The sequence below is a fragment of the Telopea speciosissima genome, chromosome 4, assembly GCF_018873765.1.
Source record: "Telopea speciosissima isolate NSW1024214 ecotype Mountain lineage chromosome 4, Tspe_v1, whole genome shotgun sequence".
NCBI classification, from domain to species: domain Eukaryota; kingdom Viridiplantae; phylum Streptophyta; class Magnoliopsida; order Proteales; family Proteaceae; genus Telopea; species Telopea speciosissima.
In genome coordinates this window covers 34,197,442-34,224,055 of record NC_057919.1, presented here as the reverse complement: position 1 = coordinate 34,224,055, position 26,614 = coordinate 34,197,442, and the positions used below count along the sequence as shown (strand labels likewise).

The following is a 26,614-nucleotide window of genomic DNA, read 5'->3' as shown; positions in this document are numbered from 1 at the left end:
GTCTATCTTTCCCTTTTCTCTCTTCTATTTGCAGGTACTGGTTACAGGTGTTAGTTTGTCACATGGTATCAGAGCAGTAACCAATAGCTGTTTTGAGAGTCGTTCAAGTCTCTGGTTTGTGTGAAACCCTAGCTCATAGAAGAAGAAGAAGAAAAACTAGGGTTTCGTATGGGTTTCCATGAAGACTGAAGTATTGTATGAAGATCATACCTGAAGTTGGGTTTGTTGATGTTGAATCAATATCGTGGTTGCGTGAGGTTACTTGCTGCCGGAAGATTTCCTGGTGACTATTGGTTTGTTGCTGTTATTTTATCCTATCTTCGTTGTTCAGTGATTGAAGTTTGTTCTTCGATTGATGCTGATCGAAGAAGAAGATCTGGTGCTGCCTTTGGTTCGAGGATCATTCTGCCACTGCTTCTTGGAAAGCTTGCAAACATACTTTCTGCCTCTTGACTTTTTTTTTCTTCTACCGCTTCTTTACCGTTATCGGATGAGATTGATGATGCTACTAGGGTTTTATTTTGTAAACTACCGCTGATTGAAGATTTTTTTACTCGAACAATAATTCTTGATTGATTGTGTGGACACATCATATTGTTATTTTTTACTTGTATTATATAGTCAAACATAATACAAGTCAATATGATGTTGTATGAGATGATGACTTGTATTAAGAGGGTTGCCAAAGGAGTTCTAGGTGAAGCAAAGGGTAGGCATCAGTCCCCTAGGGAGATTTGGTGGTGGGATGAGGAGGTCCAAGCAGCCATCAAGACCAAGAAAGAGAGGTTTAAGCCTTGGCAACAGACTAATGAAATAGAAGATAAAAATAGGTACAGTGAGGCCAGAAAGGAGGCTAAGAAGATGATGGGGATGGCTAGGGCGAGAAAATATGAGGAGCTCTATCTAAACACAAAGGAAGGTGGAAAAGCTATTTATAAGATAGCTAAAATGAGAGAAAGGAAGAGTAGAGATTTCGACCAGGTGAGATGTATAAAAGGGGAGGATGGAAGAGTATTGGTAAGGGATGAGGACATTGTGAGGAGATGGGATGAGTATATTTGTGAACTTCTAAATGGAAATGGTTCGAATATGATCGATTCGGTTAACTACATTAGTCATCAAGACACAACACATCATAGATATGTATAAAAGGTTGGTGTGGCAGAAGTGAAAGAAGCCTTAAGAAAGATGAAAGTAGACAAGACACTAGAACTAGATGAGATCCCAATTGAACTGTGGAAGGCCCTAGGATCATGTGGGGTTTATTGCTTAACCTAAGTTATTTAACAAAATTATGATTACAAGGAAAATGCCAGATGATTGGAGGAGAGAAGCAATGTAGTTCCGGTCTACAAAAATAAGGGTGATGTCCAGAGCTTCAATAACTATAGAAGCATAAAACTAACGAGTCACATTATGAAATTTTGGGGGAAGGTTATTGAAGCCTGTCTGAGAAGAGAGACTCATATCTCCAAGAATCAATTTGGTTTAATGCCAGGTAGATCCACGACTGAAGCTATCTACCTATTAAGGAGGTTCATGGAAAGATGTAGAGCTAGCAAGAAAGACCTTCATATGGTCTTTATTGACCTGAAGAAAGCCTATGACAGAGCCCCTAGAGATTATTCCGGCGTGTTCTTGCAAAGAGAGGGGTGTCGAGTAAATATATGTGGATGTAATTAAAGATATGTATGAGAGTGTGGTGACTAGTGTGAGATCTGTGGGAGGCCAAGGCAAGGAATTCCCAATTACGGTTGGGTTACATCAAGGATCAGCCCTAAGCCCTTGTCTGTTTGTGCTTGTCATGGATGAATTAACCAAGAACATCTAAGACGAGGTACTGTGGTGTATGCTCTTCACCGATGATATCGTTTTGGTGGATGAGACAATAGCAGGGTTACCGCTTAGAGATGTGGAGATCGACCTTGGAAGCAAGAGGCTTTAAGATTAGATCAAAGACGGAGCATATGATGTGTAACGCTAGCCACACTATGATGGATGATGACATGGTGAAAATTGAGGAGTGAGAGTTACCACTAAGTGACTATTTTAGATATTTGGGGTCTATCATACACAAAGAAAGTGATATAGATGATGACGTTTCACAAAGAATTAAAGTGGGATGGATGAAGTGGAGAGGTGCAACCGGAGTATTGTGTGACCAACACATTCCTTTAATGCTTAAAGGAAAGTTTTATAGGACTATGGTCCGACGTACTATGATGTATGGGGTAGAATGTTGGGCAGTTAAGAAGTGCCATATAGCGAAGCTATGTGTTGCATAGATGAGGATGTTAAGATGGATGTGCGGCAAAACTAGGAAGGATAAAGTGAGGAACGAAAGTATTAGAGTTGATGAGGTAGTTGCCCCGATGAGCAACAAGCTCCGAGAATGTCGTTTGAGATTCTGAGGTGGTTTGGCCATGTGCAGCGGAGGCCTGGGGACGCCCTAGTAAGGAGTGACCTGTTTCCGATTGAGGGAGCTAAAAGAGCTAGGGGCAGGCCTAAAATGATCATAGGTGAGGTTGTGAAGAATGACATGCAGAGTCTGGGTCTTGTGCCAAGTATGACCTCAGATAAAGCCTATTGGAGGGCAAGGATCCACGTTGTTTACACCAGGTAGCTGAGATTTTCCTGATTTCCTGGGTTGCATCTTTCCTAGGACTCTCATTTTTCATTTTTCCATTTATCACTTTTCTTATCTCATTTCTTTATTCATCTTACTTTACTTACACTTTGTGAGGGCCTCAGTTTTCCCTACTTTGTTTTTGTAAGGATCCATGTAGCTGACCCCATTTAGTTGGGATAAGGCTGAGTTGTTGTTGTTGTACCATATTGCTATTTTTCTGCGTCTGCTTTTGCTGAAGGTACCCTTGGGTCTATTTTTTTTCCCAGCTGGAGGTAGAAGCAGTGACTGGTTTTCGAGGTTCTCGGCTGTTGGCAACTCTGGTTCTTGAGAGAGTATCGCTGGATTTTTCGCCTAGGTTATTGAACAAGGGAGAAATGCGTGTCGGTTCCTTTATTCTTCGCTTTATTTCAGCATACTTTCTCATTATACCCCTCCTCTTTGCGGTAATGCTTGAAGTTGATTTTTTATTGTCTATTTTCTCTTTGCCAAATATCCCTTCTATTAATTCTTATTCCCCATGTCCCTTATTTTTTATTTGCTTCCAAGTCCGTCCCCAATCAAGAAAATCTGATTCCCCTTGTGTCCTATCCTTTAGTTTATCAAGTGATCCCCCCTTGTTGGTTATTTACGTCCATGCCATTCCCTCTCTAACTTTGGCATATTTAAAATCCTTCCACCCTCTTTGGTATACTTGGAATAAATTACAAAGTTGGCATTCCTTCATTATAATTGCATTTCTATTGCCATTTTGTGGGCCCATAATACCCGATTTAGGGTTTTGGACCCCTAGCTCACATCAATTTAGGGTTACAATTTTTTAAGATTGGTACTTGCATGGAGATTGTTTGCTACAGTGAGGGGGAGATTGGAGATTATTTTATTGGGATCTTATTTGCGGCTACTCTTGATTATGGGATTTTTTTATGCTCACCCTTGGTGATGTGATTATTGTTATCACATGTTGGTGGAATCTCCTTATTGCATCCCATGTATTATTTGTCCACATGTAATTCTACACGTGAGGGGGTGATATTGAAGATTATTATCTGCTCAAGTCATCAGTTGAAGATTATTATTATTTTGTTTGTGTCATCTGCTCGTGTCTTCAGCAACAATTTTATCTATGAAGATGGTATTCATCTACAACGCAATTTATTTGGTTTACAACAACCTTATGCTGAGTGGTTTACAACAACATTATGCTGAGTGGTTCCTAGCAACTTGCTGCTGAGTTATTTGGTATCCAACAATCTGATGCTGTTATTGGTTCATAGTAACCTATACTGCACTTTTACCAGTGGTTTGCAGTGACCCATGCTGCAATTTTGTCTATGACCTCTATTTGGGCTCATAAGTGCATCGATATTTGCACTTTTATTTTGTCTTCTTTGTGAAGATTATTACCTGCCTTCCTTGAGAAGGGCTTATGGTATAGCTGTTGGATGTTGCATTTTCATCAATATATATATTTTTTTGAGCAGATTACTTCTAACTACCTGCTTTCCTTGGGAAGAGCTTATGCTGTTGCTGTTGCTGTTGCTAATATGATATTTTGGATTGCGGATTGGTGTTCTCCGCCACATATTTTGTTCGTTGCTGATGGTTATGTTGGGTTTATTCGACACAATGTTTTTTACCTACTGATGCTGCTGATGATTGATGTGCTTTAGTTGATATTGCTCCCTAGCCTCCCTGAATGAAGATCTCTTTGTGCTCACTGATGTCTACGACTATTATTCAAGACTGGTGCTGCTTTTAATATTTATTCTTTTTATTTCAAGCTGGAGCCCTTTGATAAATACTCCAGCTTGAGGGGGAGTGTTAAGTAACGCATAGGATGAGTTCCTATTGTTATATGTCTTTGCTGTCTAGTTGTCTTAGATAGCTATAGTCTAATACTGGTTCTGGGTTTGTCACATTTATGGTTTACAATTTAAAGATTCTGTATTATTCAACTTTCCAGAAATATGTACTCACGGGTACATACTACTAATTTTTTCCTTTGTTACATTTCAGTGATGTGTTTCTTCAGCTATAATAATAGTTTCTATTTGTTACTTCAAAATATATTATCATGCTTACACTCTTCTAGTATAGCAGGCCTTTCAGGTTGCCTGCTATTCTTGTGGGGGATGGCAGGTTGGGTGGTATATCTGGGACTATTTCAGCATATGAGAGCCTAAAACTTCGAGGTTATGACGTTGTTGCTGTTATTGTTGAAGATCATGGGCTGGTAAATGAGATCCCCTTGTCTTCTTATCTGCGGAACAGGTAACCGACTAGTTTTGATCTTTTCTTAACAAATTTTTTGGCTACTTATTATTATATTTGTGATAGAGTTGATGCTTGGCTTTTTCTATGTGCTTCTTTCAAAATGGGTGCTTTGACTGTATCCTTATTATTAATTGTTTTCTTCTTCGATTCTTTCTAGGGTGCCTGTGCTCTTGCTTCCACCTGTTCCACAAGATCCATCAGACAACCTCATGGAATGGTTTGATGAATCTCGCAGTGTGTTTTGTGCACTTAAAGATACAATGCTGTCGGCTCATTCAGAAAGGCTTCATAGGTTACACGAAATGCCGAAGAAGGCAGGGGATATTTTTTGGTGGCCATTTACTCAGCACAAACTTGTTCCTGAAGAAATTGTTACAGTGATAGATTCACGCTGTGGTGAGAAATTTGCCGTCCACAAGGTTTGTTGTTTGCATCTTTTGGTTTTTCTAACTACAAATTCTTAGTTCTTATCTGCCAAATGACACATGTTCTGTGCTTAGGATTGCTTATTGACCAGTCATTGATGTTTATATATGAAGATTTGGTTTCAGTGAATCACTTATTGCTGAGCCATTTTGGATTTCTATCTTCTTCTTTCTGCTTTTCCCCCCCTTGTTGGTGTATCTTTACCTTATATGTGCTTCTGCATTAGAGATTAACCCTGTAAATGTGTTGATTATCTCCTCACAGCTTTTTGAATTTTTGAATATAGGTTAGGAATAATGATTTTATTACCCAGCAATTTGATGCTTGTGCTAGTTGGTGGACTCAAGGACCAGATGCCACTTTACAGGTCACCCATACGAAAATTTTCTTTCTTCTTGCATTCTCCTCTTAGTTAACTATTAGTTCTTTTATTGTTACTTGATGCCAAATTTGGTAATGTTTTGTTTACAGGCAGCCTTTTTTTTTAATGGGAAATTATCAGCGCCACCCCCTGATGTTTGCCTATATTTTAAAGCACACCCACTAACTACCATAATATCAATCGTTACCCATTTTTAAACGGTGTTAACCTCTGAAATTCCTTTGACCAAAATACCCTTTACATTAAATCATAAAAAACCATAGCCTAAATCATTTCTTACCGTTGGACTTCAACACCAGCTAGGCGTCAACCAACGAAGCTCTATAGTTCTTGATAGTGAGCTCAGCTTGGAGAGTTGGAGGTGGAGAATGCCTTTGATGAAGAACAGGCTCTTCAGCCATGAAGGATGTCCATGGTACAGCAAACAGGTTCCCGTATCCAACTGCCTTCCCTCCTGTGAAAGTATATGCTCATGTTATTAACGCGCTGGTGAGATTGGAGTATCATGTGCAGGCGGTGGAGTTTGTGTTGAACATTGTAGGGAGGGATAAGGCGTTGGATGCTCAGAATTTTAGCCATCAAATAGAATAACTCTTGTTTCTTTCTTGAAGCTTTGTGGATTCTTTGAAACTAGGAGTTCTTTGATTGAAATGCAGAGCTGAGTTTGAGAATGTGACTATTGGGAAGCACTTGTCTTATATTTTAATTTTATCAATGATCATATTCTTTGATGTCTCTGCTTATGGTTTTTCTTTGAACCTAGTCATGCTGCAATCTGTTTCATCCCTTTTGTTCTTTGAGGGAAAATATTTCTGTCTTGGATGCATTAGTATTTAATATAAGTAACTTCAAGTTTTGGCACTGCAACAATGGAAGAGCAAGTTTTCAGGAAAAGGGACTTTGCTCGCTTGGGATCCGAAGCTAGTCTATTGAACTCCTTGCACAAAATTGAGGTCTATACATCACTTGGTTGATGAAGAGATGCAGTAGATTTATAACAGAGTAGTCTTTTTGGAATCATTTCTCTGTTATCCAAAATTTTTGAAACGAATTCGAGAACAATCGGCGCTCGCAGTGGGAGCTCTAGTTAGATTCAACAAAGACATGATCATGGGTCAGGTGATAATGGGTCCAACAGTCCAAGCCCTCATGTCCATGCCTTCGAATTCTTCGACCCAAGTCCTCTGTTCCCCAAAAGTCCCCCCCCCACGACAAAATCGAATCCAATCTCCCAAATCATCAGCTTCCTGAGCGCCAAAGATTCGTCGCTCCGAATCGCAGCCATGGATTGTATCCTTGACATCGCCTATTTTGGGAGGAAAAAAGCAATAGAAGCGATGCTGGAGGAGGGTCTGATCAAGAAACTGGTGGAGTTGCAGGGGTCAGAACTGGGGGACGATTTGATGGAGATGGGTCGATTCAATGAGAATGAGAACAGTGAGTTATGTGCAGGAGGTATTGAAATGGAATCCAAAGCGAAGAAAGAGAGCAAAGAAAGGAGATTTATGGAGAACCATCCATTTGCGAGCTGTGTTGCAAGGTTTGCGGTGCACCTATGTATTTGCTTTGATACTCCTCCGTAGGCTTTGCCCTTGCCGCAAATTCATAGTCAATTGCAATGGCCCAAAGCAGTGTAACGAGCTTGCCTGGTCCATATTACAGTGAGCTGACAGGAAGAATACCTGCCCACCAAGGTGAAATGCCTGTGAATAAACCCTCCCTGATGGAAACAGGTTTGCGCACTCCACCCTTTTCAGTCCAAGTACACCACGCAGGCAGCTCAAAGTCCACTACCTTAACTGGACGGTACTTATAAGCTCTCTCCACAAAATGCCGGCGGCTGGCAAATGGGGTGTCTACTATACTCGCCGGAATGAAGAAGATGGTCGTCGGGGCCTTACAGAGCTTCGTCGGTTGACGCCTGTCTGCTTTGGTCGCTAGAGTAGGTCACTTCTTCAGAAGAAGGTAGGTTGCCTTGGATGTTCTCCACTTCTCCAAGGACGTCGGCTGAGTGTGAGGAAGAAGAAGGGTTTGTGGGTGTTTTAATTGAAAGGGTAGATTAGGTACTTTGCCCACTAAGAAGGGCAGATTTGTCTTTTAAAAAATATTAAGTTGCTGACATCACCACTTAACATCTCTTAACTAACAGTAGGGGGTTTGCGAGTGATTAGTTTGGTAAAGCAGGGGAGGTGATTGATATTATGGTAGTTAGTGGGTGTGTTTTAAAATATAGGCAAACGTCAGGGGGTGGCGCTGATAATTTCCCTTTTTAATTTATTTGTAGATTCTCCCTTTCTCCTCTTTGATATATAGAAACGGTATCTACTATACATATTCTCCCACTATATTTCAACCTATATCCAGAACTTACGAGATCAAGAATGAAAATTGAAGTGTCTATCTATGGTCAGTGGTGCAATTCTATTTGCACATGCTACTTAGTTTTATGAGGAAAGTATTGTTGGAACTCTATGAACAGAAGAATGTTTTCTTTTGGGTTTTTTTGGATACATTTTGGGTGTTCCTATCCGAAGAAGTCCTGCACAGGAGGCTGTTTTTTATATATTACAAAATACCACAAAGACACTTCAATTCTTCAAAATTCTGTTTTGTAACTTTGTTGAATCCCTGTGCCTATGTCACTGTAGGACATCAGCTCTTCCATTTTCTGTATAAGCAATATAACTTTCGGCTATGCAGACGGGGCTGTTTCAGACACTGAGACCTGTGCTAGTGTCCTTGTTGCTCAAAATCTGACTGCTAGAGAAATGATTTGGCTGAAGCGAAATAAATTCTTGATCTTGGGTGCATCCGAGTCCTGTGGAGATGAACTATGATAACCAAGCTGAGATACGGTGATCAACCAATACTGTTTTTCTTGAGATGACGTTATGCTTTCCAGGCTCAATACCAAGATTTGATGCATAGGGTGTGAACTCCTGCCACTAAGAAATAAAAAAATAAGTAAGACTAAGGAGGGACAACATATAAAAGATGAGACACTATTGCAACATGATAACGTTATTCCCACCCCACCCCCCTCTTTTTGTTAGAACATATAGATTGAACCGAACAAATTTCTACCTCTCAATAGTCAATACTACCAAAGATGTAGGATTTTAAATAATCTTATGCTCTCACTTAATCAATGTTTAATTGAATACTAATACTTTATTAATTCCTATCATAATTATTAGATGCTTGAGTTAATAACAATGCCTTTTGAAGATATATTGATAAGTATTTTCAGATAATACCGCATTTATGTATATTGTCCACTAAATAATTGCCTTTTCTTAAAGCATTAGAGGAAATTTAAGCTGCTTTACTTCTTTTGTGGTATATTCCACTAATGGAAGTGCTCTGAGTTTTTCTTTACAATGGGTCTTTAGGTGGTTTCAGATTGAGCTTGCAAGAGATATGGGTTATGCTGCTGCAAGATTTGGGCATGTAATGTTTCCTGAGAATGTTTATGAGCCAGCTTTACAATGTGCTGAGCTTTTGCTTGAAGGTGTTGGTAAAGGTTAGTTTCATTTCTTACTCTTTGTTTCCAATTCCAGTGAGAATGCCCTTGTCTTTCTTGGCACCTCTCTTTTTTCTTTTATATGTCATGTACGAGTTGATGAAATTGGAAGCCCCAACAATATTTGAAATTGTCAGTCATAAGGGCAAAAGATACATACAGAAATTGGGAGATAGCATTAGTGTTGCACTATGCACAGAAGTGAAGTAGAATATAATCTATTTAAAATCTTTTGGCCTAAACAACCTGAAGCTTCACTGCCTGTTAGCTGTTTCCTCAAACATTATCTAAATCCTATACTTTCATATGTTCTAAAAAACAGTGAGAATGAACCTCAATCTGATTCACCTTCTTCTAATAAGATTCCTTCCTTCCAATTTCACCCAACTGCTCTGTGTGGACTAGGTATGGCCCAAGAAAAGCCCTAAATAAGGGTATGAATTGCCTCCAAATCAGTTTGGCGTAATCACTGTCAAAAGAGAGATGATTGATTGGTTTTCATTTTCAAGGCACGTAAGCATATTATGGTTTAAAAAAGAAAGGTAAGAAGCCTCCTAAAGATTTGGAGAAGAGCTTTCCTTGGTTGTCGGCGTCCAAGTGCTCTTTGCTGGAAGGGTGCCTTGGTTGTGTAGGCAATGCTTTTGACGCCTTGTTGGTGTCGCCTTGATTTTTCTCCTCCAACACCTAGGGTAGCCTAGATGCCGTGACAACTATGGAGCTTGCTGTATGCTCTTGTCAACAGATCTACTCACCATGGTTGGTTCTTGTCCCCTAGCTGATCATTCGGGTTTCTCCAAACCGTTGAAGCCTGAGTATCTCTGCCAACTTTCTAGTAGCTGCTAACCAGTGGTTGGTTCTTTGTGAATTATGAAGGTGAAATGATGGGAGCGTGTGCCCCAAGAATCATCTCTGCCCCTAATGTAGTAGTAAATAGCTCAATGTTAATGGAAATTGTTAAGAGATATGTAACACGATAGGGGGAGTCTCCCTATCGTGGTTTCCTTTATTAGTTTATGTTTTTAATTGTTAGTTTCCTAGTCTATGTAAGTTTCTTGTTTTAGGCGTTAGGTTTAATTAGGTAAGAATTATATTCCTTTTGTAATTCTGTTTTGGGTTACTATAAATATATGTTGGCTGGTTTGGTAGAAGTAACATTCTATCACAGAGCCCTTTTCTCCCATTGTTCTCTCTTCTCTCTTCTCTTTGCCAGGCACTGGTTACAGAATCTGTGATTCTTTACATGGTATCAGAGCTGTTGTAACCAGTACCTGCTTCTCTCCGTAATAGCCGTTTTGAGAGTCGTTTAGAGTTTTTTGGTTCGAAGAAAGAAACCCTAATTCATAGAAGAAGAAGAACTAGGGTTTCGTATACTGAGTTGCTGATTTGCTACATTTGATTGATAGACAAATGCTGCTGGTGTTTTGTTTCGTAAACGATTGCTGATCGAATGAACTGTTGCAAGGTTTGAGGACTCTCCTCGATCGTCTGCTGCCTCTTTTTGAGAGTCGTGGTCCGCTGGACTCTCTTTGTTCTCCATATTGGTTACCGATTGCGGGTTTGTGCTCTCGCTGCCTCTGATTTGCTTCCTAATTTTGCTGATGTTGAATCGATTTGCTGCCGCTACTGCTATTGAGAGTGATTGGGTATTTCTGCTGTTCGAACAAGGGTTTCAAAGTGCTAATTGTATCTGGTTTCTCCTCTGCTCTTTGATGAATCGAAGATTTCTGATGCTCTTTTGCTGCAACTGCTGAGTCAATTTTCTGAATCGAAGGATCTGGGTATCGTTCATTGGTTCTTTGATGATTACTGATTTTCGTTTGCTACTGAGAAGATTTTCTGCTCGCTTGGGGTTTGATCGATTTACAGTCTGGTTTCTGATGAAACGATTTCTGGTCTTCGTGTTGCTTGGCTTAGTTGTTGGATGGGCTCTCGTTCTCTGCTGTTGGCTATTGATTTCCTGTGGTATCGCTTCTTTGCTGGTCTTTTGTTGCTGCTATCTTTGCTACCGATTGTTGATTATTGTCCGCTAGAAGAAGAGAACCTACTCCCGTAAGAGTCGTGGTTTCACAACCTTCTTGGTAATGCTGCCTCTGTTTCGTGAGGATGAAGGCTTCCTCTTCATCGTGACTTCCCTCTTTTACTAGTCATGAGGCACATGACTCATGATATTTATCTTTAAACTGTTTTTAATATTGTTTCTCCAAACTACCCCTCCACTTAAAGTCCATCAACGGTATCTCCTTTTGTCATATCTTTGTCTACTTTGTGTGTTTCCATATATACCCCTTCCTTTGTGTCTAAGTCTCCTTTGTCATTATTTTATATTCCAGATTTACCCTTTAGCCTTAGCTTGTGCTAAAATTGGATTTCATCTTAATTACGACTATGCCATTCCCCTATTTATTTACCCAAGAGCCTCTTTGAAAATTCTGGTTAATTATCAGATTGCCACTAATTCCTTGTACGTATGTTTTATCTCTTTTGGGTGGATCAATAATTGGGTTTAAGTTTGGGATTGCATTGGGATTGATGGATTAATTAGAAATTTGCCATTATCTTGCTTTGGTGGACTTTGAATCGAATCGGTTTGGGATTTTATTTGCTATCGTGAGGGGTGCTTATTTTATTGGTGATTATATGTGGCTGATCGTGATTGAAAATTAATTTATTGGGATCTTATTTGCTGGTGGTCTTGCTTATAAGATTTGTTGAGATGTTATTGGTCGTTATTTGTTCACATCTAATGCTACACGTGAGGGGGAGATTGAAGATGTCTACTACAAGCAATTTTGACTGAGGTGTTTTTTTTTTTTTTTTTTTTTTTTGGGGGGGGTGGTGTTTGGGACTCAGGAGTGAGTATGATTGTTGTTGGAGTGCCTTCCTTGAGAAGGGCTTTTGTGTAGCCACTGGAGCTGCACTTTTATGGACTTTTGTGTAGTCACTGGAGATTGGAGTTGCACTTTTATGGGATTTTTGTATAGCCACTGGAGCTGCAATTTTATGGACCTTTGTGTAGTCACTGGAGTTGTACTTTTATGGGATTTTGTGTAACCATTGGGGTTGTACTTTTATTTGTCTTTGTTTGAGCAGGTCACTACTTGCATTTTGTTGCCTTCATTGGAAGTGATGTTTGATGTAGCTGTTGGGTGCTACATTTTGTTGTCTTCCTTGGGAAGAGCTTTTGGTGTTGGCATGATGATGTTGATGATTGGATTTGTTTGGGCCGCTATTGTTGATGGATTTATGATAATTGATTGGAGTGCTGCTTTGAGCTCGCTGGCGTCTATGACAACATGTGTTCAAGACTGGTGTTGCCTTTCATATTTGTTCTTGTTGGTCCAAGCTGGAGCTTTCTTCTGATACATGTATACTCCAGCTTGAGGGGGAGTGTTAAGAGATATGTAACACGATAGGGGGGGGGTCCCCCTATCGTGTTTTCCTTTATTAGTTTGTCTTTAATTGTTAGTTTCCTAGTCTATGTAAGTTTCTTGTTTTAGGCTTTAGGTTTAATTAGGTAAGAGTTATATTCCTTTTGTAATTCTGTTTTGGGTTAATATAAATATATGTTGGCTGGTTTGGTAGAAGTAACATTCTATCACAGAGCCCTTTTCTCACATTGTTCTCTCTTCATCTCCATCTCTTTCTATCTTCTCTGTTCTCTTTGCCAGGCACTGGTTACAGGTTCTGGGATTCTTTACAGAAATGTCAGGAGAAAAGTTTTTACGGTTCAAAGTTCGGTAGTAGCATATTAACACTAAAGATACATTCAATATAGGAATTTTCTGTTGATGGTCCATTGAATAGTTACGGTTTTCAGAAAGGCCAGGCAACAAGGTGGACTTATCCTTACACCCAGCAGCTTCACTGTTTGAATGCTTCAACCATCTGATCTGTATGTTTTACAGGATACTGCTCAGAGCATTATCCTTTTGGTCCATCCCACCTTAAAGCTGTGAGACCCTTTGGAGGAATCAGCAAGGGCCTGGTGAATCAGCTCAGAGCATTATCATTTTTTTCTTTGGATCCATGTAGCCGACCCCATTAAGTTGGGATAAGGCTGAGTTTGTTTGTTTAGCAAGGGCCTGGTGAATACAGTTCTAACATGAACACTGTAACTGCTTCCTGGGCATCTTCCCATTTTCCCAATTCCTCTTAAATCTTCACAACTACTTCCTAAAGAGAATTTTCTTCATAGTTCTCATGGTCATTATGTTACCAGGATTCTGTCACTGCCCTGCTGAATAGCATGTCCATGGCCACAGTTGAGCTACCAACTTGATGCAGAGCAGAGCTGAGGATGTATCAGCGTAGGAAGAAGAAACAAGCACCTATTTGAGGCCCAGTAATGCAGCAAGGACTCTCGGTTGGGCTAGGGCAGGGCTGTATCTGCTCCAAATTCTGGGTTTATTCAAACCCATATTGAGTAGCCCATGCCAGTCCATTCTGCCACATCGACCAGCCTTAATTGGAGGAGGATATTTTCCAGAATAATTTCCATATTTCTTAGATTTTGTTGCTGGTTAAGGAGGGGATAATGACCAGATCGTGTGGGCCCTACGGCCAGCTACCTTGGAGATAAAGTTTGAAGATTAATTGCCCATGCGGGTGGAGGATTTGACAGCCTTACTAGTCCTAGATTTTAGGAAGTTTTTTATATCTTGTGTGTGTTGGGGGGGGGGGGTTATTAGCTAGCGATTAGTCTTTTATAGGTTATCACTAGTTTCCTTTTTCTAGTATTCTTATTAGGATTGGGTTGCTTTGTAATCGTTTTTAATTTGGAAAACATCTAGAATGCTGTAATCGATTTTCAAATTTATAAATACAAGGATGTGGCTGGATTCTATAGCCAACGAGTTGAAAAAAAAAAGAGTTTTGGTTTTGAAACCATGCTATGCTGTGAGATGCAGTGGGGAGGGAGAGCTACCTATACCTGTGAGTGGGTGAGAGACCTGGGAGAGAGTAGGATGCTCAATCCAATCCTATCCTAGCTTTTCTATCTTCTTCTTTTTTCAATCAATCTCAGTGAGTATTCTGTTCTGAATTTTAAGAATCTGTTGAAGGCCATTCAAAGGATTCCACTGTTGGGAAGCATTGTTTGGTTGCAATTTGAAGCCTGCTGTTGACGGCCGAGAAACCTGCTGGTCTAATCATCTGCAGAGTATACTTTATTGATCCTGCTGTAGAGTTGGGTTCCTAGTTGAGTAGTTGGGGACATGGTTCCACATTACCCAGTGCTTTAAGTTATAAACCAGTACACTTAGGCCCATGTTCTGGTTATAACTTAAGCCCATTATAGGCCATTGGTTGCACTAGTTTTGAGCATAGTACTAAAACTTGCGAAATTTCGGTCAAGATATCGAATATTTCGAGTATCTCGACCTGTCCGAAACGAAACGCAAGTCCGATATGAAAAAATGCAATATTTCAAATATTTCGATGAAATTTCCGAAATTTCGGTCATCTCGTTTCGGAAATTTCGGAAATCTCGGTCATTTTGGCATTTTACACCCACAGAAAAATATCATATTTCGACCGAGATTTTGACAAAATTTCGGTCAGACCGAAACACCGAAACGAAACGAGATTTAGTACCATGGTTTTGAGGCCCATATTTTGACTTCTAATGGGCCATCGGTTGGTGGAGTTACTGGACAACATATTGTGGTCCCATGTTGGGAATATCTATTTTTATAGTTTCTATTTTCAATGTTACTCTTTTCCTCTTTGGTTAAAGTCATTAGAAGTTTCTAGTTTTTGATTGTAGCCTATTTGGTAGCCAAGGTTTCTAATTTTATATTACAACTAATCTAATGGAAGGGTGTACACAGTGCACGAGGATCCTGCCACTGCGGGGTCTGGGAGGGTCATAATGTATGCAGTATTACAACTAATCTAATAAATTTAATAAATAGAAGAGATGGGAGATTCCTTCCATGATTTTGGCAAAGTAAATTGAGTCTTCTTCAATGAGGCAACAGCTGCTATGGTGAAGTAGCAGCAATCAAGGTGGTGAAACCTTGGTAGGGTGGGTGGTGAAGCCTAGCCCAGGTCTGGTGGTGAAACCAGACCATTCCCCTTCCCTTTCCCATCTTCTCTCTTTCTTTTTCTTCTTCTTTCCTAGTGCCCTGTCAATTTCCAGCAACCACCTCCTCTTCTACCATGGCTACCTCTGGGTATAATCCATTCCTCGTTGTGTTTTATATTGTTAACTTCATTATATCTATTGTTAACTAATTTTTCCTGCAGGTTTCTACCCTAATTTCTTCCCTACGGTTTCTGTTTTTCCATCCTAACTTCCTTTTTGGATTGTATTCCAACAACCATTGGTTCCTTAGATTGGGTTGTTTTCTCCCTCTTTCTGCCCCTCTATTCCCTTATATTGTACTGCTATTCTATCAGTGTTTGTTCACTGATTTGCAGGTGTTCACTTTCAGTGCTCATTCCACTGTGTTGTATTTACATATTTTTGTGCCATCAGTTCAGCCAATCCAGCCATTGGATTGGCCTCCTTTTTTAATATTGTTTACTTCTCTGCCCTCCCTGCCTTCAACCAGAATTTGATGGTCATCTGACCGACGGATTAGGAGATACCTCTGGTCTTAGAAGTTAGTAAATACTGTTTCTTAGAGTTATATTTTCTGTTATATACTGTTCCATCCGATCTAACCGGTGGATCAGCTTGATATTTGGAGGGCTTGAACAACGTATTTAGAGGTCTAGTTGACTCTAATTTCCTTTCAATCTGACCGTTGGATTCTGAGATATCATAGCTTCCTATATTGTAGCATTGTCTCTTAACTTGGATTACTGTAATTCTGTCCTTTGGTTATTGTGTTCTTTATATCTTACTTTCCCTACCCTAGAACACATCACAACTCTTGGCTTCTTTATCTTTTTTTATTTACTGCACGTTTTTTTTAAGGGGGGGGGGGTGCCACTGGAGAAGAAAGAGGAGATGATAGTGCTAATAAAGTAGTAGTAGTAGTAGTAGAAGAAGAAAACGAAGATGAAAGACGAGGATGATGAGGAGGACCAGTGATGAGAGGGAGAAGGAGGTGGAGGAAGGGAAGCTTGGTAGAGAAGATGAAGAAAGAGGAGTGGTGAGGAGTGCACCTGTTCTGCTCTCTGAATCTCTTGCTCTCACTCCCCTCGTCTTTGAATATATTACTTTTCCCATCTCTCTCGTAAGAGTCTCAACTCTCAACTCTTGGATAAGGGGAGAGTTATAGACGTAGGGTCCACAAAATGAAGATGTGGTTTATAAATAATTACGTGGGAATCAATTTTTTCACTTCAGTAGGTTATAGTTGACCTAAAGTCCACGGAAAAAGCTATGGGCCCCAATTAGACCCTTATTTTGAGATATTCCTATTTAATACTTGAAAAAATTATCTATAAGGGCGTACCCGGTGCACAAGGCTCCCGCCACTACGGGGTCTGGAGAGGGTCATAATTTATGCAACCTTACCCCTGCTTCGCAGAGAGGCTGTTTCCAGAGACTCGAACTCGTGACCACTTGGTCACAATGGAGCAACCAAACCGTTGCACCAAGGTCCACCATCACTTGAAAAATTATCATTACAGTAAAAACACATAATGCTATATCATACAGTATTTCAAAAAGAATTTGCATGTCCCTAATGCAAACGTCGACCTCGAACTAGGGAAACCAGCGGGAGATCGATTCCAGCCAGGATCAACACAATAAGGAAGAACAAAATTGTATAACTGAAACTCTTTTTTTTATTGCTATTTTTATGTTTACATATGAAGGGGAACATAAAGGATAAGGAAAAGACAGGGATATAGAAGAAGGGGGGTGGGGGGTGGGGATAGGATCAGCTCTCTCAGCTAGGCTCTCTTAGCCCATCATCCTCTCACCTAGGGTATCTCAGCCATGGTCTCTCACCGTTGCCGCGTCTCACAGCTTCAACCATAACTCTTTTCTCTTCAATCTCTGTGCTCTTCTGCTCAGCCACATACATGTATTTATAATAAATCCAATTACAAAGCAACCCAGTCCCAATCTAATTAAGAAATAAAGAGTCCTAAAAAGGGTAACTACTAATTCATAAAACCTATAAAATAGAAACTTCCTATAAAATCTAGTTGTCATACATCAAAATAAAAACTTCTATTTTAGAGAACAAAATAAAAATAGTAGCAAACTGAAATTAGAAACTTAAGCCTACTTTCTAAATATGAAAATAGAAACTAAACTTTGGCAGCATTAGGATAAAAGCATTCTCCACTTAATGGGCCCACAAGATCTTCTAAAAAGCATCCCCACACAAGGCACATATGGGCTGTGATACTAGTACCGTGAACAGTGTTTGGTCTTTTTCTCTTCATATTTCCAATCTACATCAGTCCCCCAAGTCCTGATCCTACTTTTTAAGGTTTTCTGAGTTTAATACCCTGATTACAATGGTTCGATATTTGAAATATTTTGATTTTGACCTTGTTCGAAACGAAACTGCATGCGACTCTATAGGCATGCAATGTTCCAATCAGAACTTGAAAGTTTTGGTTGAAATTTCGTACCGGTTCGGCATTTCAGTTTTGTACCGCTGAAACGGTACATTCATTTGATTTAAAAATCAAATCTTGGCCGAAATGGGTTGCTGTTTTGACATATTTCGTCTGAAACCTGAAAATTCGACTCCAACCCCTTACTTTTGGAAGGTTTTACAACACATCTACAGTGAAGATTTGGTTCATTTGAGCTAGATTTCTTGAAGATTCACAGTTTGAGGTATACCATTTTTCCCTAAAGTTGTTTTTTTTTGCAAAAAATAGGGTAAATATGTAGTGGTTAGGTTTCAAAATATATATATATATATATATATATATTTTAAATTTTAGATATCATAGGCCGATCTAAGACTTTACGTAGTAGGATATATATTTTTTTGTTTTCAAATTATTATTATTTTTTTAAAATTTCTGGTTTAAAAATTTATTTTCTTGCACAAATGTTTGAAAAAAAGGGCTAATACTTAGTGGTTGACTGTTGACTTATGGAGTTATAGTTGTAACACTTGTACACTTGTATGTGTATGGTGTACTACTTGTAGTTGGAATAATGTAACATTTAATAATATTAAATTAATTTTCTCCATTTGTAAATTGCAATTGCATATTTTAGTTGTTTTCATATATTTTTGTATGTTATAGTACTTTTAAATTCTGTGTAACTAGGCTATATTTGAGAAATATACAGCCAAGGAACGTTGTACAGTGCCAATCTAGGGTATGAAACCAAATTAGCATTTTGTGTGTGTTTTTTTAACAATCTAAAGCTTCCATTGTGTTTAAGGATGCTTAATTAGGGTTTTAATTATGGCCATTTGACCACTAAAATGGTCAAACAAAACCAACCATAGAAATGTGCAGAGTTTCGACCGAAATTCAGTGGGTTTGCCTAACTTCTTGAACCTTGCTGATTACACATCGAGCTCTGATACATTCACCTGCATCCTGGTATAGTTAAGTCCTGGAATTATGATTCAGTGGTTCCCATCCTTGTTGCATTATCCTTTTTGATCTTCATTTGTTAAATTGCAGTATGAATTGTGTGACCGTTTCATGCTGCTTTTACTTTTTTGATGTGTTAAGGAGAATCAGTTTCTCCTGAATGATTCACATACTAAGTGAAGCAGTGTCAGTAGACATTTCTTTTGCTTGATTTGTGTATCTTTTAGTTTTGCTTGATGTAAATTCATTGGCCAGCTTGCTTCTTGTGCAGGTTGGGCATCTCGAGTTTTCTTTTCTGACAATGGATCTACTGCAATTGAAATCGCCCTCAAAATGGCATTCCGCAAATTCTCCTGTGATCATGGAATAATTTTGGATTCTCCTGACATGAACATGGTTGGAAGGTGTCCTGAATTCAAGGTTTGCATCTCTTACTTGAGTGTAAATTCTTCCTCAGTGCATTTAGTCTCTCTATACTAACTTTTAATGAGAATATCTTGAACTGAAATGCATCTAATTGTTTTAAAAATTTTATTTGATGAAATTCTATATTAAAACATTTTTTGAATTTAGAGAGATGGGGCTTCCCCAGATAGTTGGGATTAAAGCTTGGTTTAAGTTGCGAGATAGGACTATGATTTGGGTAACAACCCTTGGATTTTCACTCGTTGATACATGTGTTTGTTAGACAAAAATGTCAATGACTCAATGCTGCTGACAGTTTGCATCTCTTAGTCAAAAAGCTACTTTGTAAATGCCATATTTGGTGCCATGCTTGACACTTCAATGTGATATCTATATGATATATCTAGTCTGTATTCATCAAATGAATATTTATTGGTTTTGTCATATGGTTCGTTTCCATTGACTTACTTACTAAAATGTACATTTGTGTGTATTTTTTTTTTGGATGCTGGTACATGTGCGTGTGTCTGCGCATGTGTGCACTTGTGTGCATGCATTCATTTGTGTGTCATTGATTCGCCTTTCAGCCTTTGGACCACTTTACTGTAATCTAATTTCTTACTGAAGTATTTAATGTATTATAAATTTCGTTTCGTTTCGGCCCAAATTTGGAAATTTAGATAACCGTTCCCATACTGAAATAAATATTATAGCTGTCAAAATAGTTCAATTATGTGTTTTTCCCCTAGCCAATGCTGGTTTAACCTGGATATGTTAAGCTTTTCTTTTGTATAAAAATTTAAAATAGAAGACTTCCTTCAATAGCATTTAATTAATGGGATGAAAGCTATTATTTTATCTTAGAATCTAAACCATGACATGGAATTAATTTTGGATGAGACGAATTCACAAAGTTTTGTGATGAAAAATGATTCCAAAACACAATCTTCTGAAGAGCCTTGTGAACAGAAACAGAGTCACCTCAACAACAGAAAATGTGTAAATGAAACATTACCAAAGACAGATCCCTCTAAGGGCTTAGTTGAAGAAATGCGACTCGTGTATTTAGTTTCATTTAAACTGATGAATTGCAGAATGAGAGAGATACTTTATTATGAAAAGAAAGAGAAAGGCTCACATCAGAAGCTAATTCTTCCGAAGAGTTTTGTTCAGGAAATTGATGCTCTCTCTCTCTCTCTCTCTCCCTCTCCCTCTCCCAGAGGCTATTCTAGCTAGTGTGAAGGAGGAAACTTTGTTGCTGCCATGGCTATCTTCAATGATGACTTTGGCCACACAATTAGTGTTACTGAAGAAATGCCAAGCTTTAACTTACCTTCGTAGAAAAAAAAGCTTCAATGTATGAGTTCAATGGTGTCTAGCATACTACTTGTGTCTGTGTTGAGTCTGTTAACAGATAAAATGATCCTTTTGTTTGATGATATGACAGACTAAATTGTATGAAGGATGTAAATAATTGGTTACCTATGGGGCTTATATCCATTTTCACCTCATAAGAACCACTAGCTAATGTTGTTGTGCTGACTTATAGTTACTGAGGCTTTAAAGTATTTTTCCTTGTAGAAGCAGATAATTATATATTTATTTATTTATTTGGTTGGTTTCTTGTGATCTCATGGTTGAGATACCTGTAAAATTCCTTATGGATCGATGCTGATGCACCTGATGATAATTGATAGATAAATAACATGATATGGTACAGATGATTAACTTTCTATCTATATTTTTTTCCAAATATAACATTCTCTTTGGATGACTACCTGGGTATTGTTTCTTTTTAAAAGAAAATGAATTGCATTTTGGGCATGAGGTCCCTGTGATATAAGTTATAGGCCAGCTTCATCTTTTGTAAAACAATTGACTACACTGTTTACTTAATTTTAATGTTATGGGTGAGAATTATGTGCAAAGGCATCAATAGATCAATATCAATACTTATGCTTATCATTAACAAACAGTCTGGAGGTCAAGGAATATTCTTCATTCTACTTTCAAAGAAAATATATACCAAGAGTAAAGTCTGAAGTCTGAACGCTCTTAAGCATTCAAATGGACCTCTTGCTCCATTCACTCTAATCAGTACTCAGAAGAAGAGAAAGGTTGGGGAGGGGGAGATTCGTGGTGTTATTTTTGGTTGTGGCAGTGGCATTATTAAACTTTTGAAATTGAGTTCTTTCCAAACTCTTTGGGTTGTTGAATATAGAACATCATGTGATCCTCCTATTTTTTATGTTGCTGTAAAGCTGTAATAGTAGATCAGAAGTACACTTCACAAACTGCTCTCTGGATTGAAAGAATGAATCTAGCAGGTAAGTTTCTCTGGGAGGAGAAAGTCTGTGTTGATTTAACATTGTGAATTAAAATTGGGGTTGATCTTTCTACTTTGGTGGGTGCTTATGTAGTAAAGTTATTTCTATTAGTTTTTTTATAATTAATATGTAGTAAGATTATTCATTTTAAAGTTTACTTGATTGGACAGTATGAATTGAGGATCTTGCTCGGTATACTGGTGACTGTTAAAACAGGTGGTGCTAATCCTTTTTTTTTTCTTATCCAGGTGCTAGCTCTTAATGGATCATATCATGGTGATACTTTGGGTGCCATGGAAGCACAAGCACCATCTTCATATACAGGCTTCCTTCAGCAACCCTGGTATGAATTCTCAATTCAATGAAGCATGTGGCAATGTTTACCCATGGGAATGACTAGATATATTCATCGCATTAATCCTCAAGCTTAAAATAATAATCCTCTACATGAGCTGATATTCCCCTTTTTTTGTTTGGTTTTGTGGCTCCAGAACTCTTGGTAATCAATTGCATAGTTTCTGGGTTGTTTATTAATTTTGAGTTGCATTTACTCAAGGTTTCTTGTCTTCTATTCAACCATTTTATGGTCTCTCTCTCTCTGAAATATTGGATAGTGATAGGACAAGAAGTTGGACTTTCTGTTTTCATATTTCATTGAGAGTTTAGGTCCCTAAATCATCTTAAGAACAATGAACAGTAAAAAGCAAAAATTGTATTTTCTAACTTACCTTTTTCACCATATAAGTGTTGATTTCTGCAGGTACACTGGAAGAGGCGTTTTTCTCAATCCTCCAACAGTCTTTATTGCCGAAGGGAGTTGGAAGCTTTCCATACCTGAACAGTTGCAGAGTGAAAAATTCGAACTTGATGGTAAAGTAATAATGCATACTCTCCTAGGAATTGAAAGACCTGAGTTGATGCATGCGACTCTGTGGTGATCCCTTGGCAATTTTTTACAGTCTTTGGCTCACGGGAGGAGTTGTTCGATCGGAGCAGAGACAATTCTGAACTTGCTAGAAGTTATTCAGTATATATATCACAGCAATTATTGCAGTTTCAAGGATCAAGTAGGTTTACACAGGTTGGAGCATTGATTATTGAACCAGGCAAGGCAATTGTTTGGTTGCTCAACTTTCTTTTCCGTATAATTCAAGAATAGGAATTACACTGCTTCATATAAGTATATAACTTCAATCTTTTGTGCCTAAAGTTTTTCCCCTTCCTTTCCAGATTGTAGTTGAGTTTACTTTGTGCATCATCAATCACAGAAACCTCTGAATGATCTGTTACAGAAAATGTATATTTATACCTCTTGATAATAATACGTTTCCTATGATACGCCATTTCTGTATTATGTGCATGGCATGGTCCTTTTTTGTCTTTAAAAATGTATATTTGTAAAATTATCATACGGATACAAAGGGTATTGCGGTGGACACCTCAGATTGTCCTTGGACTTGTGACTTAACCCTTGGTCATTTTCTCATTTTGGACTCCTCAAAACACAGATCGTACTCTTTGACTCTATTATTCTATTTATTAGACAAATGCTACATTATTGAGGGAGTTGGCACCTGATACACGTGTCTCCTTATTTACATGCACATGAGGGCAGCCCTAACTCCTCTTTGGATGTTTTGTCCCCCCCCCCCCTTATGCTCTATTACATTTTTAAAGGAATAGGTTGTTTAAATCTCTCCTCTTCATGTGTTCACCATATTTTACAATTGTGTGCACTGAATAGAGGTTACATATTATGGCGATGTTCTTTTTGTTTATGACTAGATTTAAGTTAGACTTTTGGTGGTGTTGAGCAATTTATCAAATTCTGGGTTGGAATTTTCTGCAGTTATACATGGTGCTGGTGGAATGCATATGATTGATCCGCTATTCCAGCGAGTAATTGTTAAAGAGTGCCGAAGTCGACAAATCCCCATTATTTTTGATGAGGTTTTTACAGGTTTCTGGCGTCTTGGAGCTGAGGTGTGTTGTTGATACTGCGGTTTATTGTATTGCTTTCTTATTCCTCCTCTGCTTCATTGACTGGGTATTTATTTTCATTCTGTAGTCTGCAGCAGAACTACTTGGATGTTATCCAGATATAGCCTGCTATGCAAAGCTTATGACTGGTGGGATTATTCCCTTGTCTGCCACTTTAGCAACATATTCCATTTTTGATGCTTTTAAAGGAGACTCTAAGGTACTTATCATAAATATTTCTTTCTTTGGAAATTTAGCTATGATATTTGAAAAAAAGCTGTGTTTCTCTTAAGCATGTTATATCTTGCAAAATGTTTTTCTTTCTCTTGGAAATGTTATCGATATGCTTTGATATAATGAAAGAAAGGGTTATAGCTCAAAGGAATGAATATTTTATTTTATGTTTTTCTTGGATTTTTTTGGTATGCTGCTCCTTTTTCTTTGTTTTCTCTTTCAACATTTCCCCTGGCAAAAATTCAGAGAAACATAAGTTTAGTATATGTTGAAGGTTTCCATTTAAACATTTCATGTAGTCTGTGCTTTTTCCACTAATCATGTTACATGCATCATGCATATGGGTGTACATGCAAAGTTGATGTTACCTGGATGGAAGTAAAAGTGCTTATTTTTCAGCTTCCCTCTGATTTCAGCTCATGGCCCTTTTGCATGGTCACTCATACTCTGCACATGCTATGGGGTGCACGGCAGCTACTAAAGCCATAAGATGGTTTAAGGACCCTCTGACAAATATCAATATTACTTCCGATGGAAGGCATCTTAAAGAGGTACGTGGGGAAATTGTGTTTCTGATTTGCATTGCATGTCACAAGTATTTATGCTAGATACAATAAAATTTACTTATTAAGGAACACTGAACATGGTGGAATCCCCCCTGAGATTTTTGTGCCCGATTGCGTTGACTGCATCACTGCATTTGCTTTAGTACCCCTTCACCTAAAAAAGAAAGAAAGAAAGAACACAAAGTTGTGCTGGTATCCACAGAAAGTCTAATAAATTAGACAGCCATCCACTACGCTTGATATTTGCCTTGGGGATTCCAAGGTGGGCCTTTGATAATGTGTTTTGTTGCTTCTCTATCTTCACATGTGCCATATTTATGACCAGAAAAAGGTCAAGGTGAGTGTGGAACTTACGTCATAGGTCTTGCAATTATCTGGACTGGGTGCATGCCTACAAGTGAGGAACATGTAAAAAATAGTAGCAAAAATAGGAAGCATGAGATAATAGTATAATACATACAAATTTAAAAATCAAAATAGGTGGCATGGGAAGAAAAAGTCAATTTTCGCCCCTCCTAATCTTCTCTATAAAAGGACAAACTGACGGATGGGGTCTTGTTCAAAGAGGGCCAATAAGACAGGTAGTCAAGAGCCTTTGTTTTTCACTAAGATATGGAGAGATTGAGAAAAAAGGCATAGAGAAAGAGAAGAAAGAAAGGCCAGTAGAATGAACAATGGCATTGCTGTTCCTATCTCTGTTGGAAAATCACAGAGAACAAGGAAGGGGGGGGGGGGGGATCCACAGAGAACTCATGTGGATCAAGTTTGGGACTAGCTGGAATATGTTTACTAACCATAGAAGTCAATTAAACATGGTCGCATGGAGAACCAGAGTTGTGGTGTTCAAAGGAAACTCTGTTCCATGTTAGAGGTAATGGACATAGTTATCAAGGCGGGAAAGCGACCATGGCGTTTTAGAGGGGCAAAATTCAAGGTGACACCGCTATGGCGGCAAGGTGCCCGCCTAGGTGCCCAAAGCGACCAAGGAGCCTGGACGCCATGGCGACGCCATGATAACTATGGTAATGGATGAGTGGTAAGTTCGCAGGTAAGGAACTATGAACTAGAACTGGATATTTTAATAACTCAGCAAAGACAGCTCTGATCTAGTCCAAATTCTGACGAATGGCCTATTGGGGATGGGGAATAACCCAGTAAGGGCTTGAAAGAGATCCGATGGTCAGATTCAAAGTAATGAAGAAACCTACTTGTATTAGGAAAGTTGAAACCCAGGCAGAAAATAGAAATCGATATTAAGGTTAAACAGAACAAAATAGAAACCAGAACCAGAAATTAGAACAACAAATCAGTTTTAGTAAACTGGACTTTTCAGAAACAGAATAGCATTGGGTTTCTGAAAATCGATGGAAGGGTTCTGATTTTGAAAACATAACTGGAAACTATGGCCAGATTTGTTATGATTTCTATTTCAATTTCGGATTTCATGAAATAGTCAACAAATAGATTTTTGGTCAAGAAATTGAAATTGTCTTGGTTGTATTAATATGAAATATTTCAAGAATAAAAAAATCCATTTCGTATTTCAATTTCTGAGAATAGATTCTCTATATTTCTTTGAGAAGTGTGGTGGTGGCAGGGGCGGGACGGGGTGGGGCTGGTGGTGGTGGTGAGACCATTAGGAGAAGAAGGGTGGTGTTTTATGTTTAACATGAAATTACTACTTTGCCCATCAAATTAACCATGTGCTCATTAAAGAGTGACGGAATAGAGAGAAAAGTTAGAGAATAATGGTTTATGTCCTTATGTCCACAGTCCACTTTATTTATAATAGGCTAGGGAACATTCTAGAATAGGTACAAGTACAAGATTACCCCTAAGGGACAAAGAAGACAAAATTACCCTTGTACCCAAATTACTACACTCCCCCTCAAGTTGGTGCACAGATGTCAATCATGCCCAACTTGGAAATAATAGGATGAAAAAACTTTGGTAGATAAGCCTTTTGTAAATACATCTGCCAGTTGGCCCGCTGAAGTGACAAAAGGAATACAAATGTCACCCTGTTCTAACTTTTTTTTGATAACGTGGCGGTCGATCTCAATGTGCTTAGTCCTGTCATGCTGAATTGGGTTATGGGCGATGCTGATGGCTGATTTACTGTCACAAAAATGTTGCATGGAAAGCTGAACAGGAACACACAGATCCTGTGAGAGACCTTGAAGCCAGAGAAGTTCACAAATACCATGGGCCATAGCCCTGAACTCAGCTTCTGCACTAAAACAAGCAACCATTGCCTACTTCTTGCTGTGACAAGTGATGAGTTTTCCATCAAACATAGTACAGTATCCGGTGGTGGAACATCTGTCATCAGGAGAGCCGGCCCAATCAGTGTCAGTGTAGGCTTCAACACGCAAATAGTCATGAGAAGAA

The 26,614-nt window shown here is 38.7% G+C and overlaps 1 protein-coding gene and 1 long non-coding RNA gene across 3 annotated transcripts in view; one reads left to right on the top strand and one right to left on the bottom strand.

The window, feature by feature from the left end:
• LOC122658621 (bifunctional dethiobiotin synthetase/7,8-diamino-pelargonic acid aminotransferase, mitochondrial) overlaps window positions 1–26,614 on the top strand; it is a 45,692-nt gene that overhangs the window by 2,815 nt on the left and 16,263 nt on the right. Inside the window, exons 2-12 of one of the 2 annotated variants that reach the window (XM_043853646.1) lie at window positions 4,730–4,900; window positions 5,061–5,322; window positions 5,616–5,696; window positions 9,114–9,234; window positions 18,983–19,131; window positions 21,692–21,786; window positions 22,204–22,313; window positions 22,403–22,549; window positions 23,293–23,426; window positions 23,512–23,643; window positions 24,074–24,208. In XM_043853646.1, the coding sequence (XP_043709581.1) occupies window positions 4,730–4,900; window positions 5,061–5,322; window positions 5,616–5,696; window positions 9,114–9,234; window positions 18,983–19,131; window positions 21,692–21,786; window positions 22,204–22,313; window positions 22,403–22,549; window positions 23,293–23,426; window positions 23,512–23,643; window positions 24,074–24,208 (1,537 nt within the window). The remainder of the gene's footprint in view (window positions 1–4,729; window positions 4,901–5,060; window positions 5,323–5,615; window positions 5,697–9,113; window positions 9,235–18,982; window positions 19,132–21,691; window positions 21,787–22,203; window positions 22,314–22,402; window positions 22,550–23,292; window positions 23,427–23,511; window positions 23,644–24,073; window positions 24,209–26,614) is intronic. The other variant, XM_043853647.1, reaches the window with a different exon arrangement.
• LOC122658622 lies at window positions 3,721–4,307 on the bottom strand. Its single transcript, XR_006332470.1, has 2 exons — window positions 4,123–4,307; window positions 3,721–4,033 (listed from the first exon to the last, which is right to left on the bottom strand). It is a non-coding gene; the product is annotated as an uncharacterized LOC122658622 (long non-coding RNA).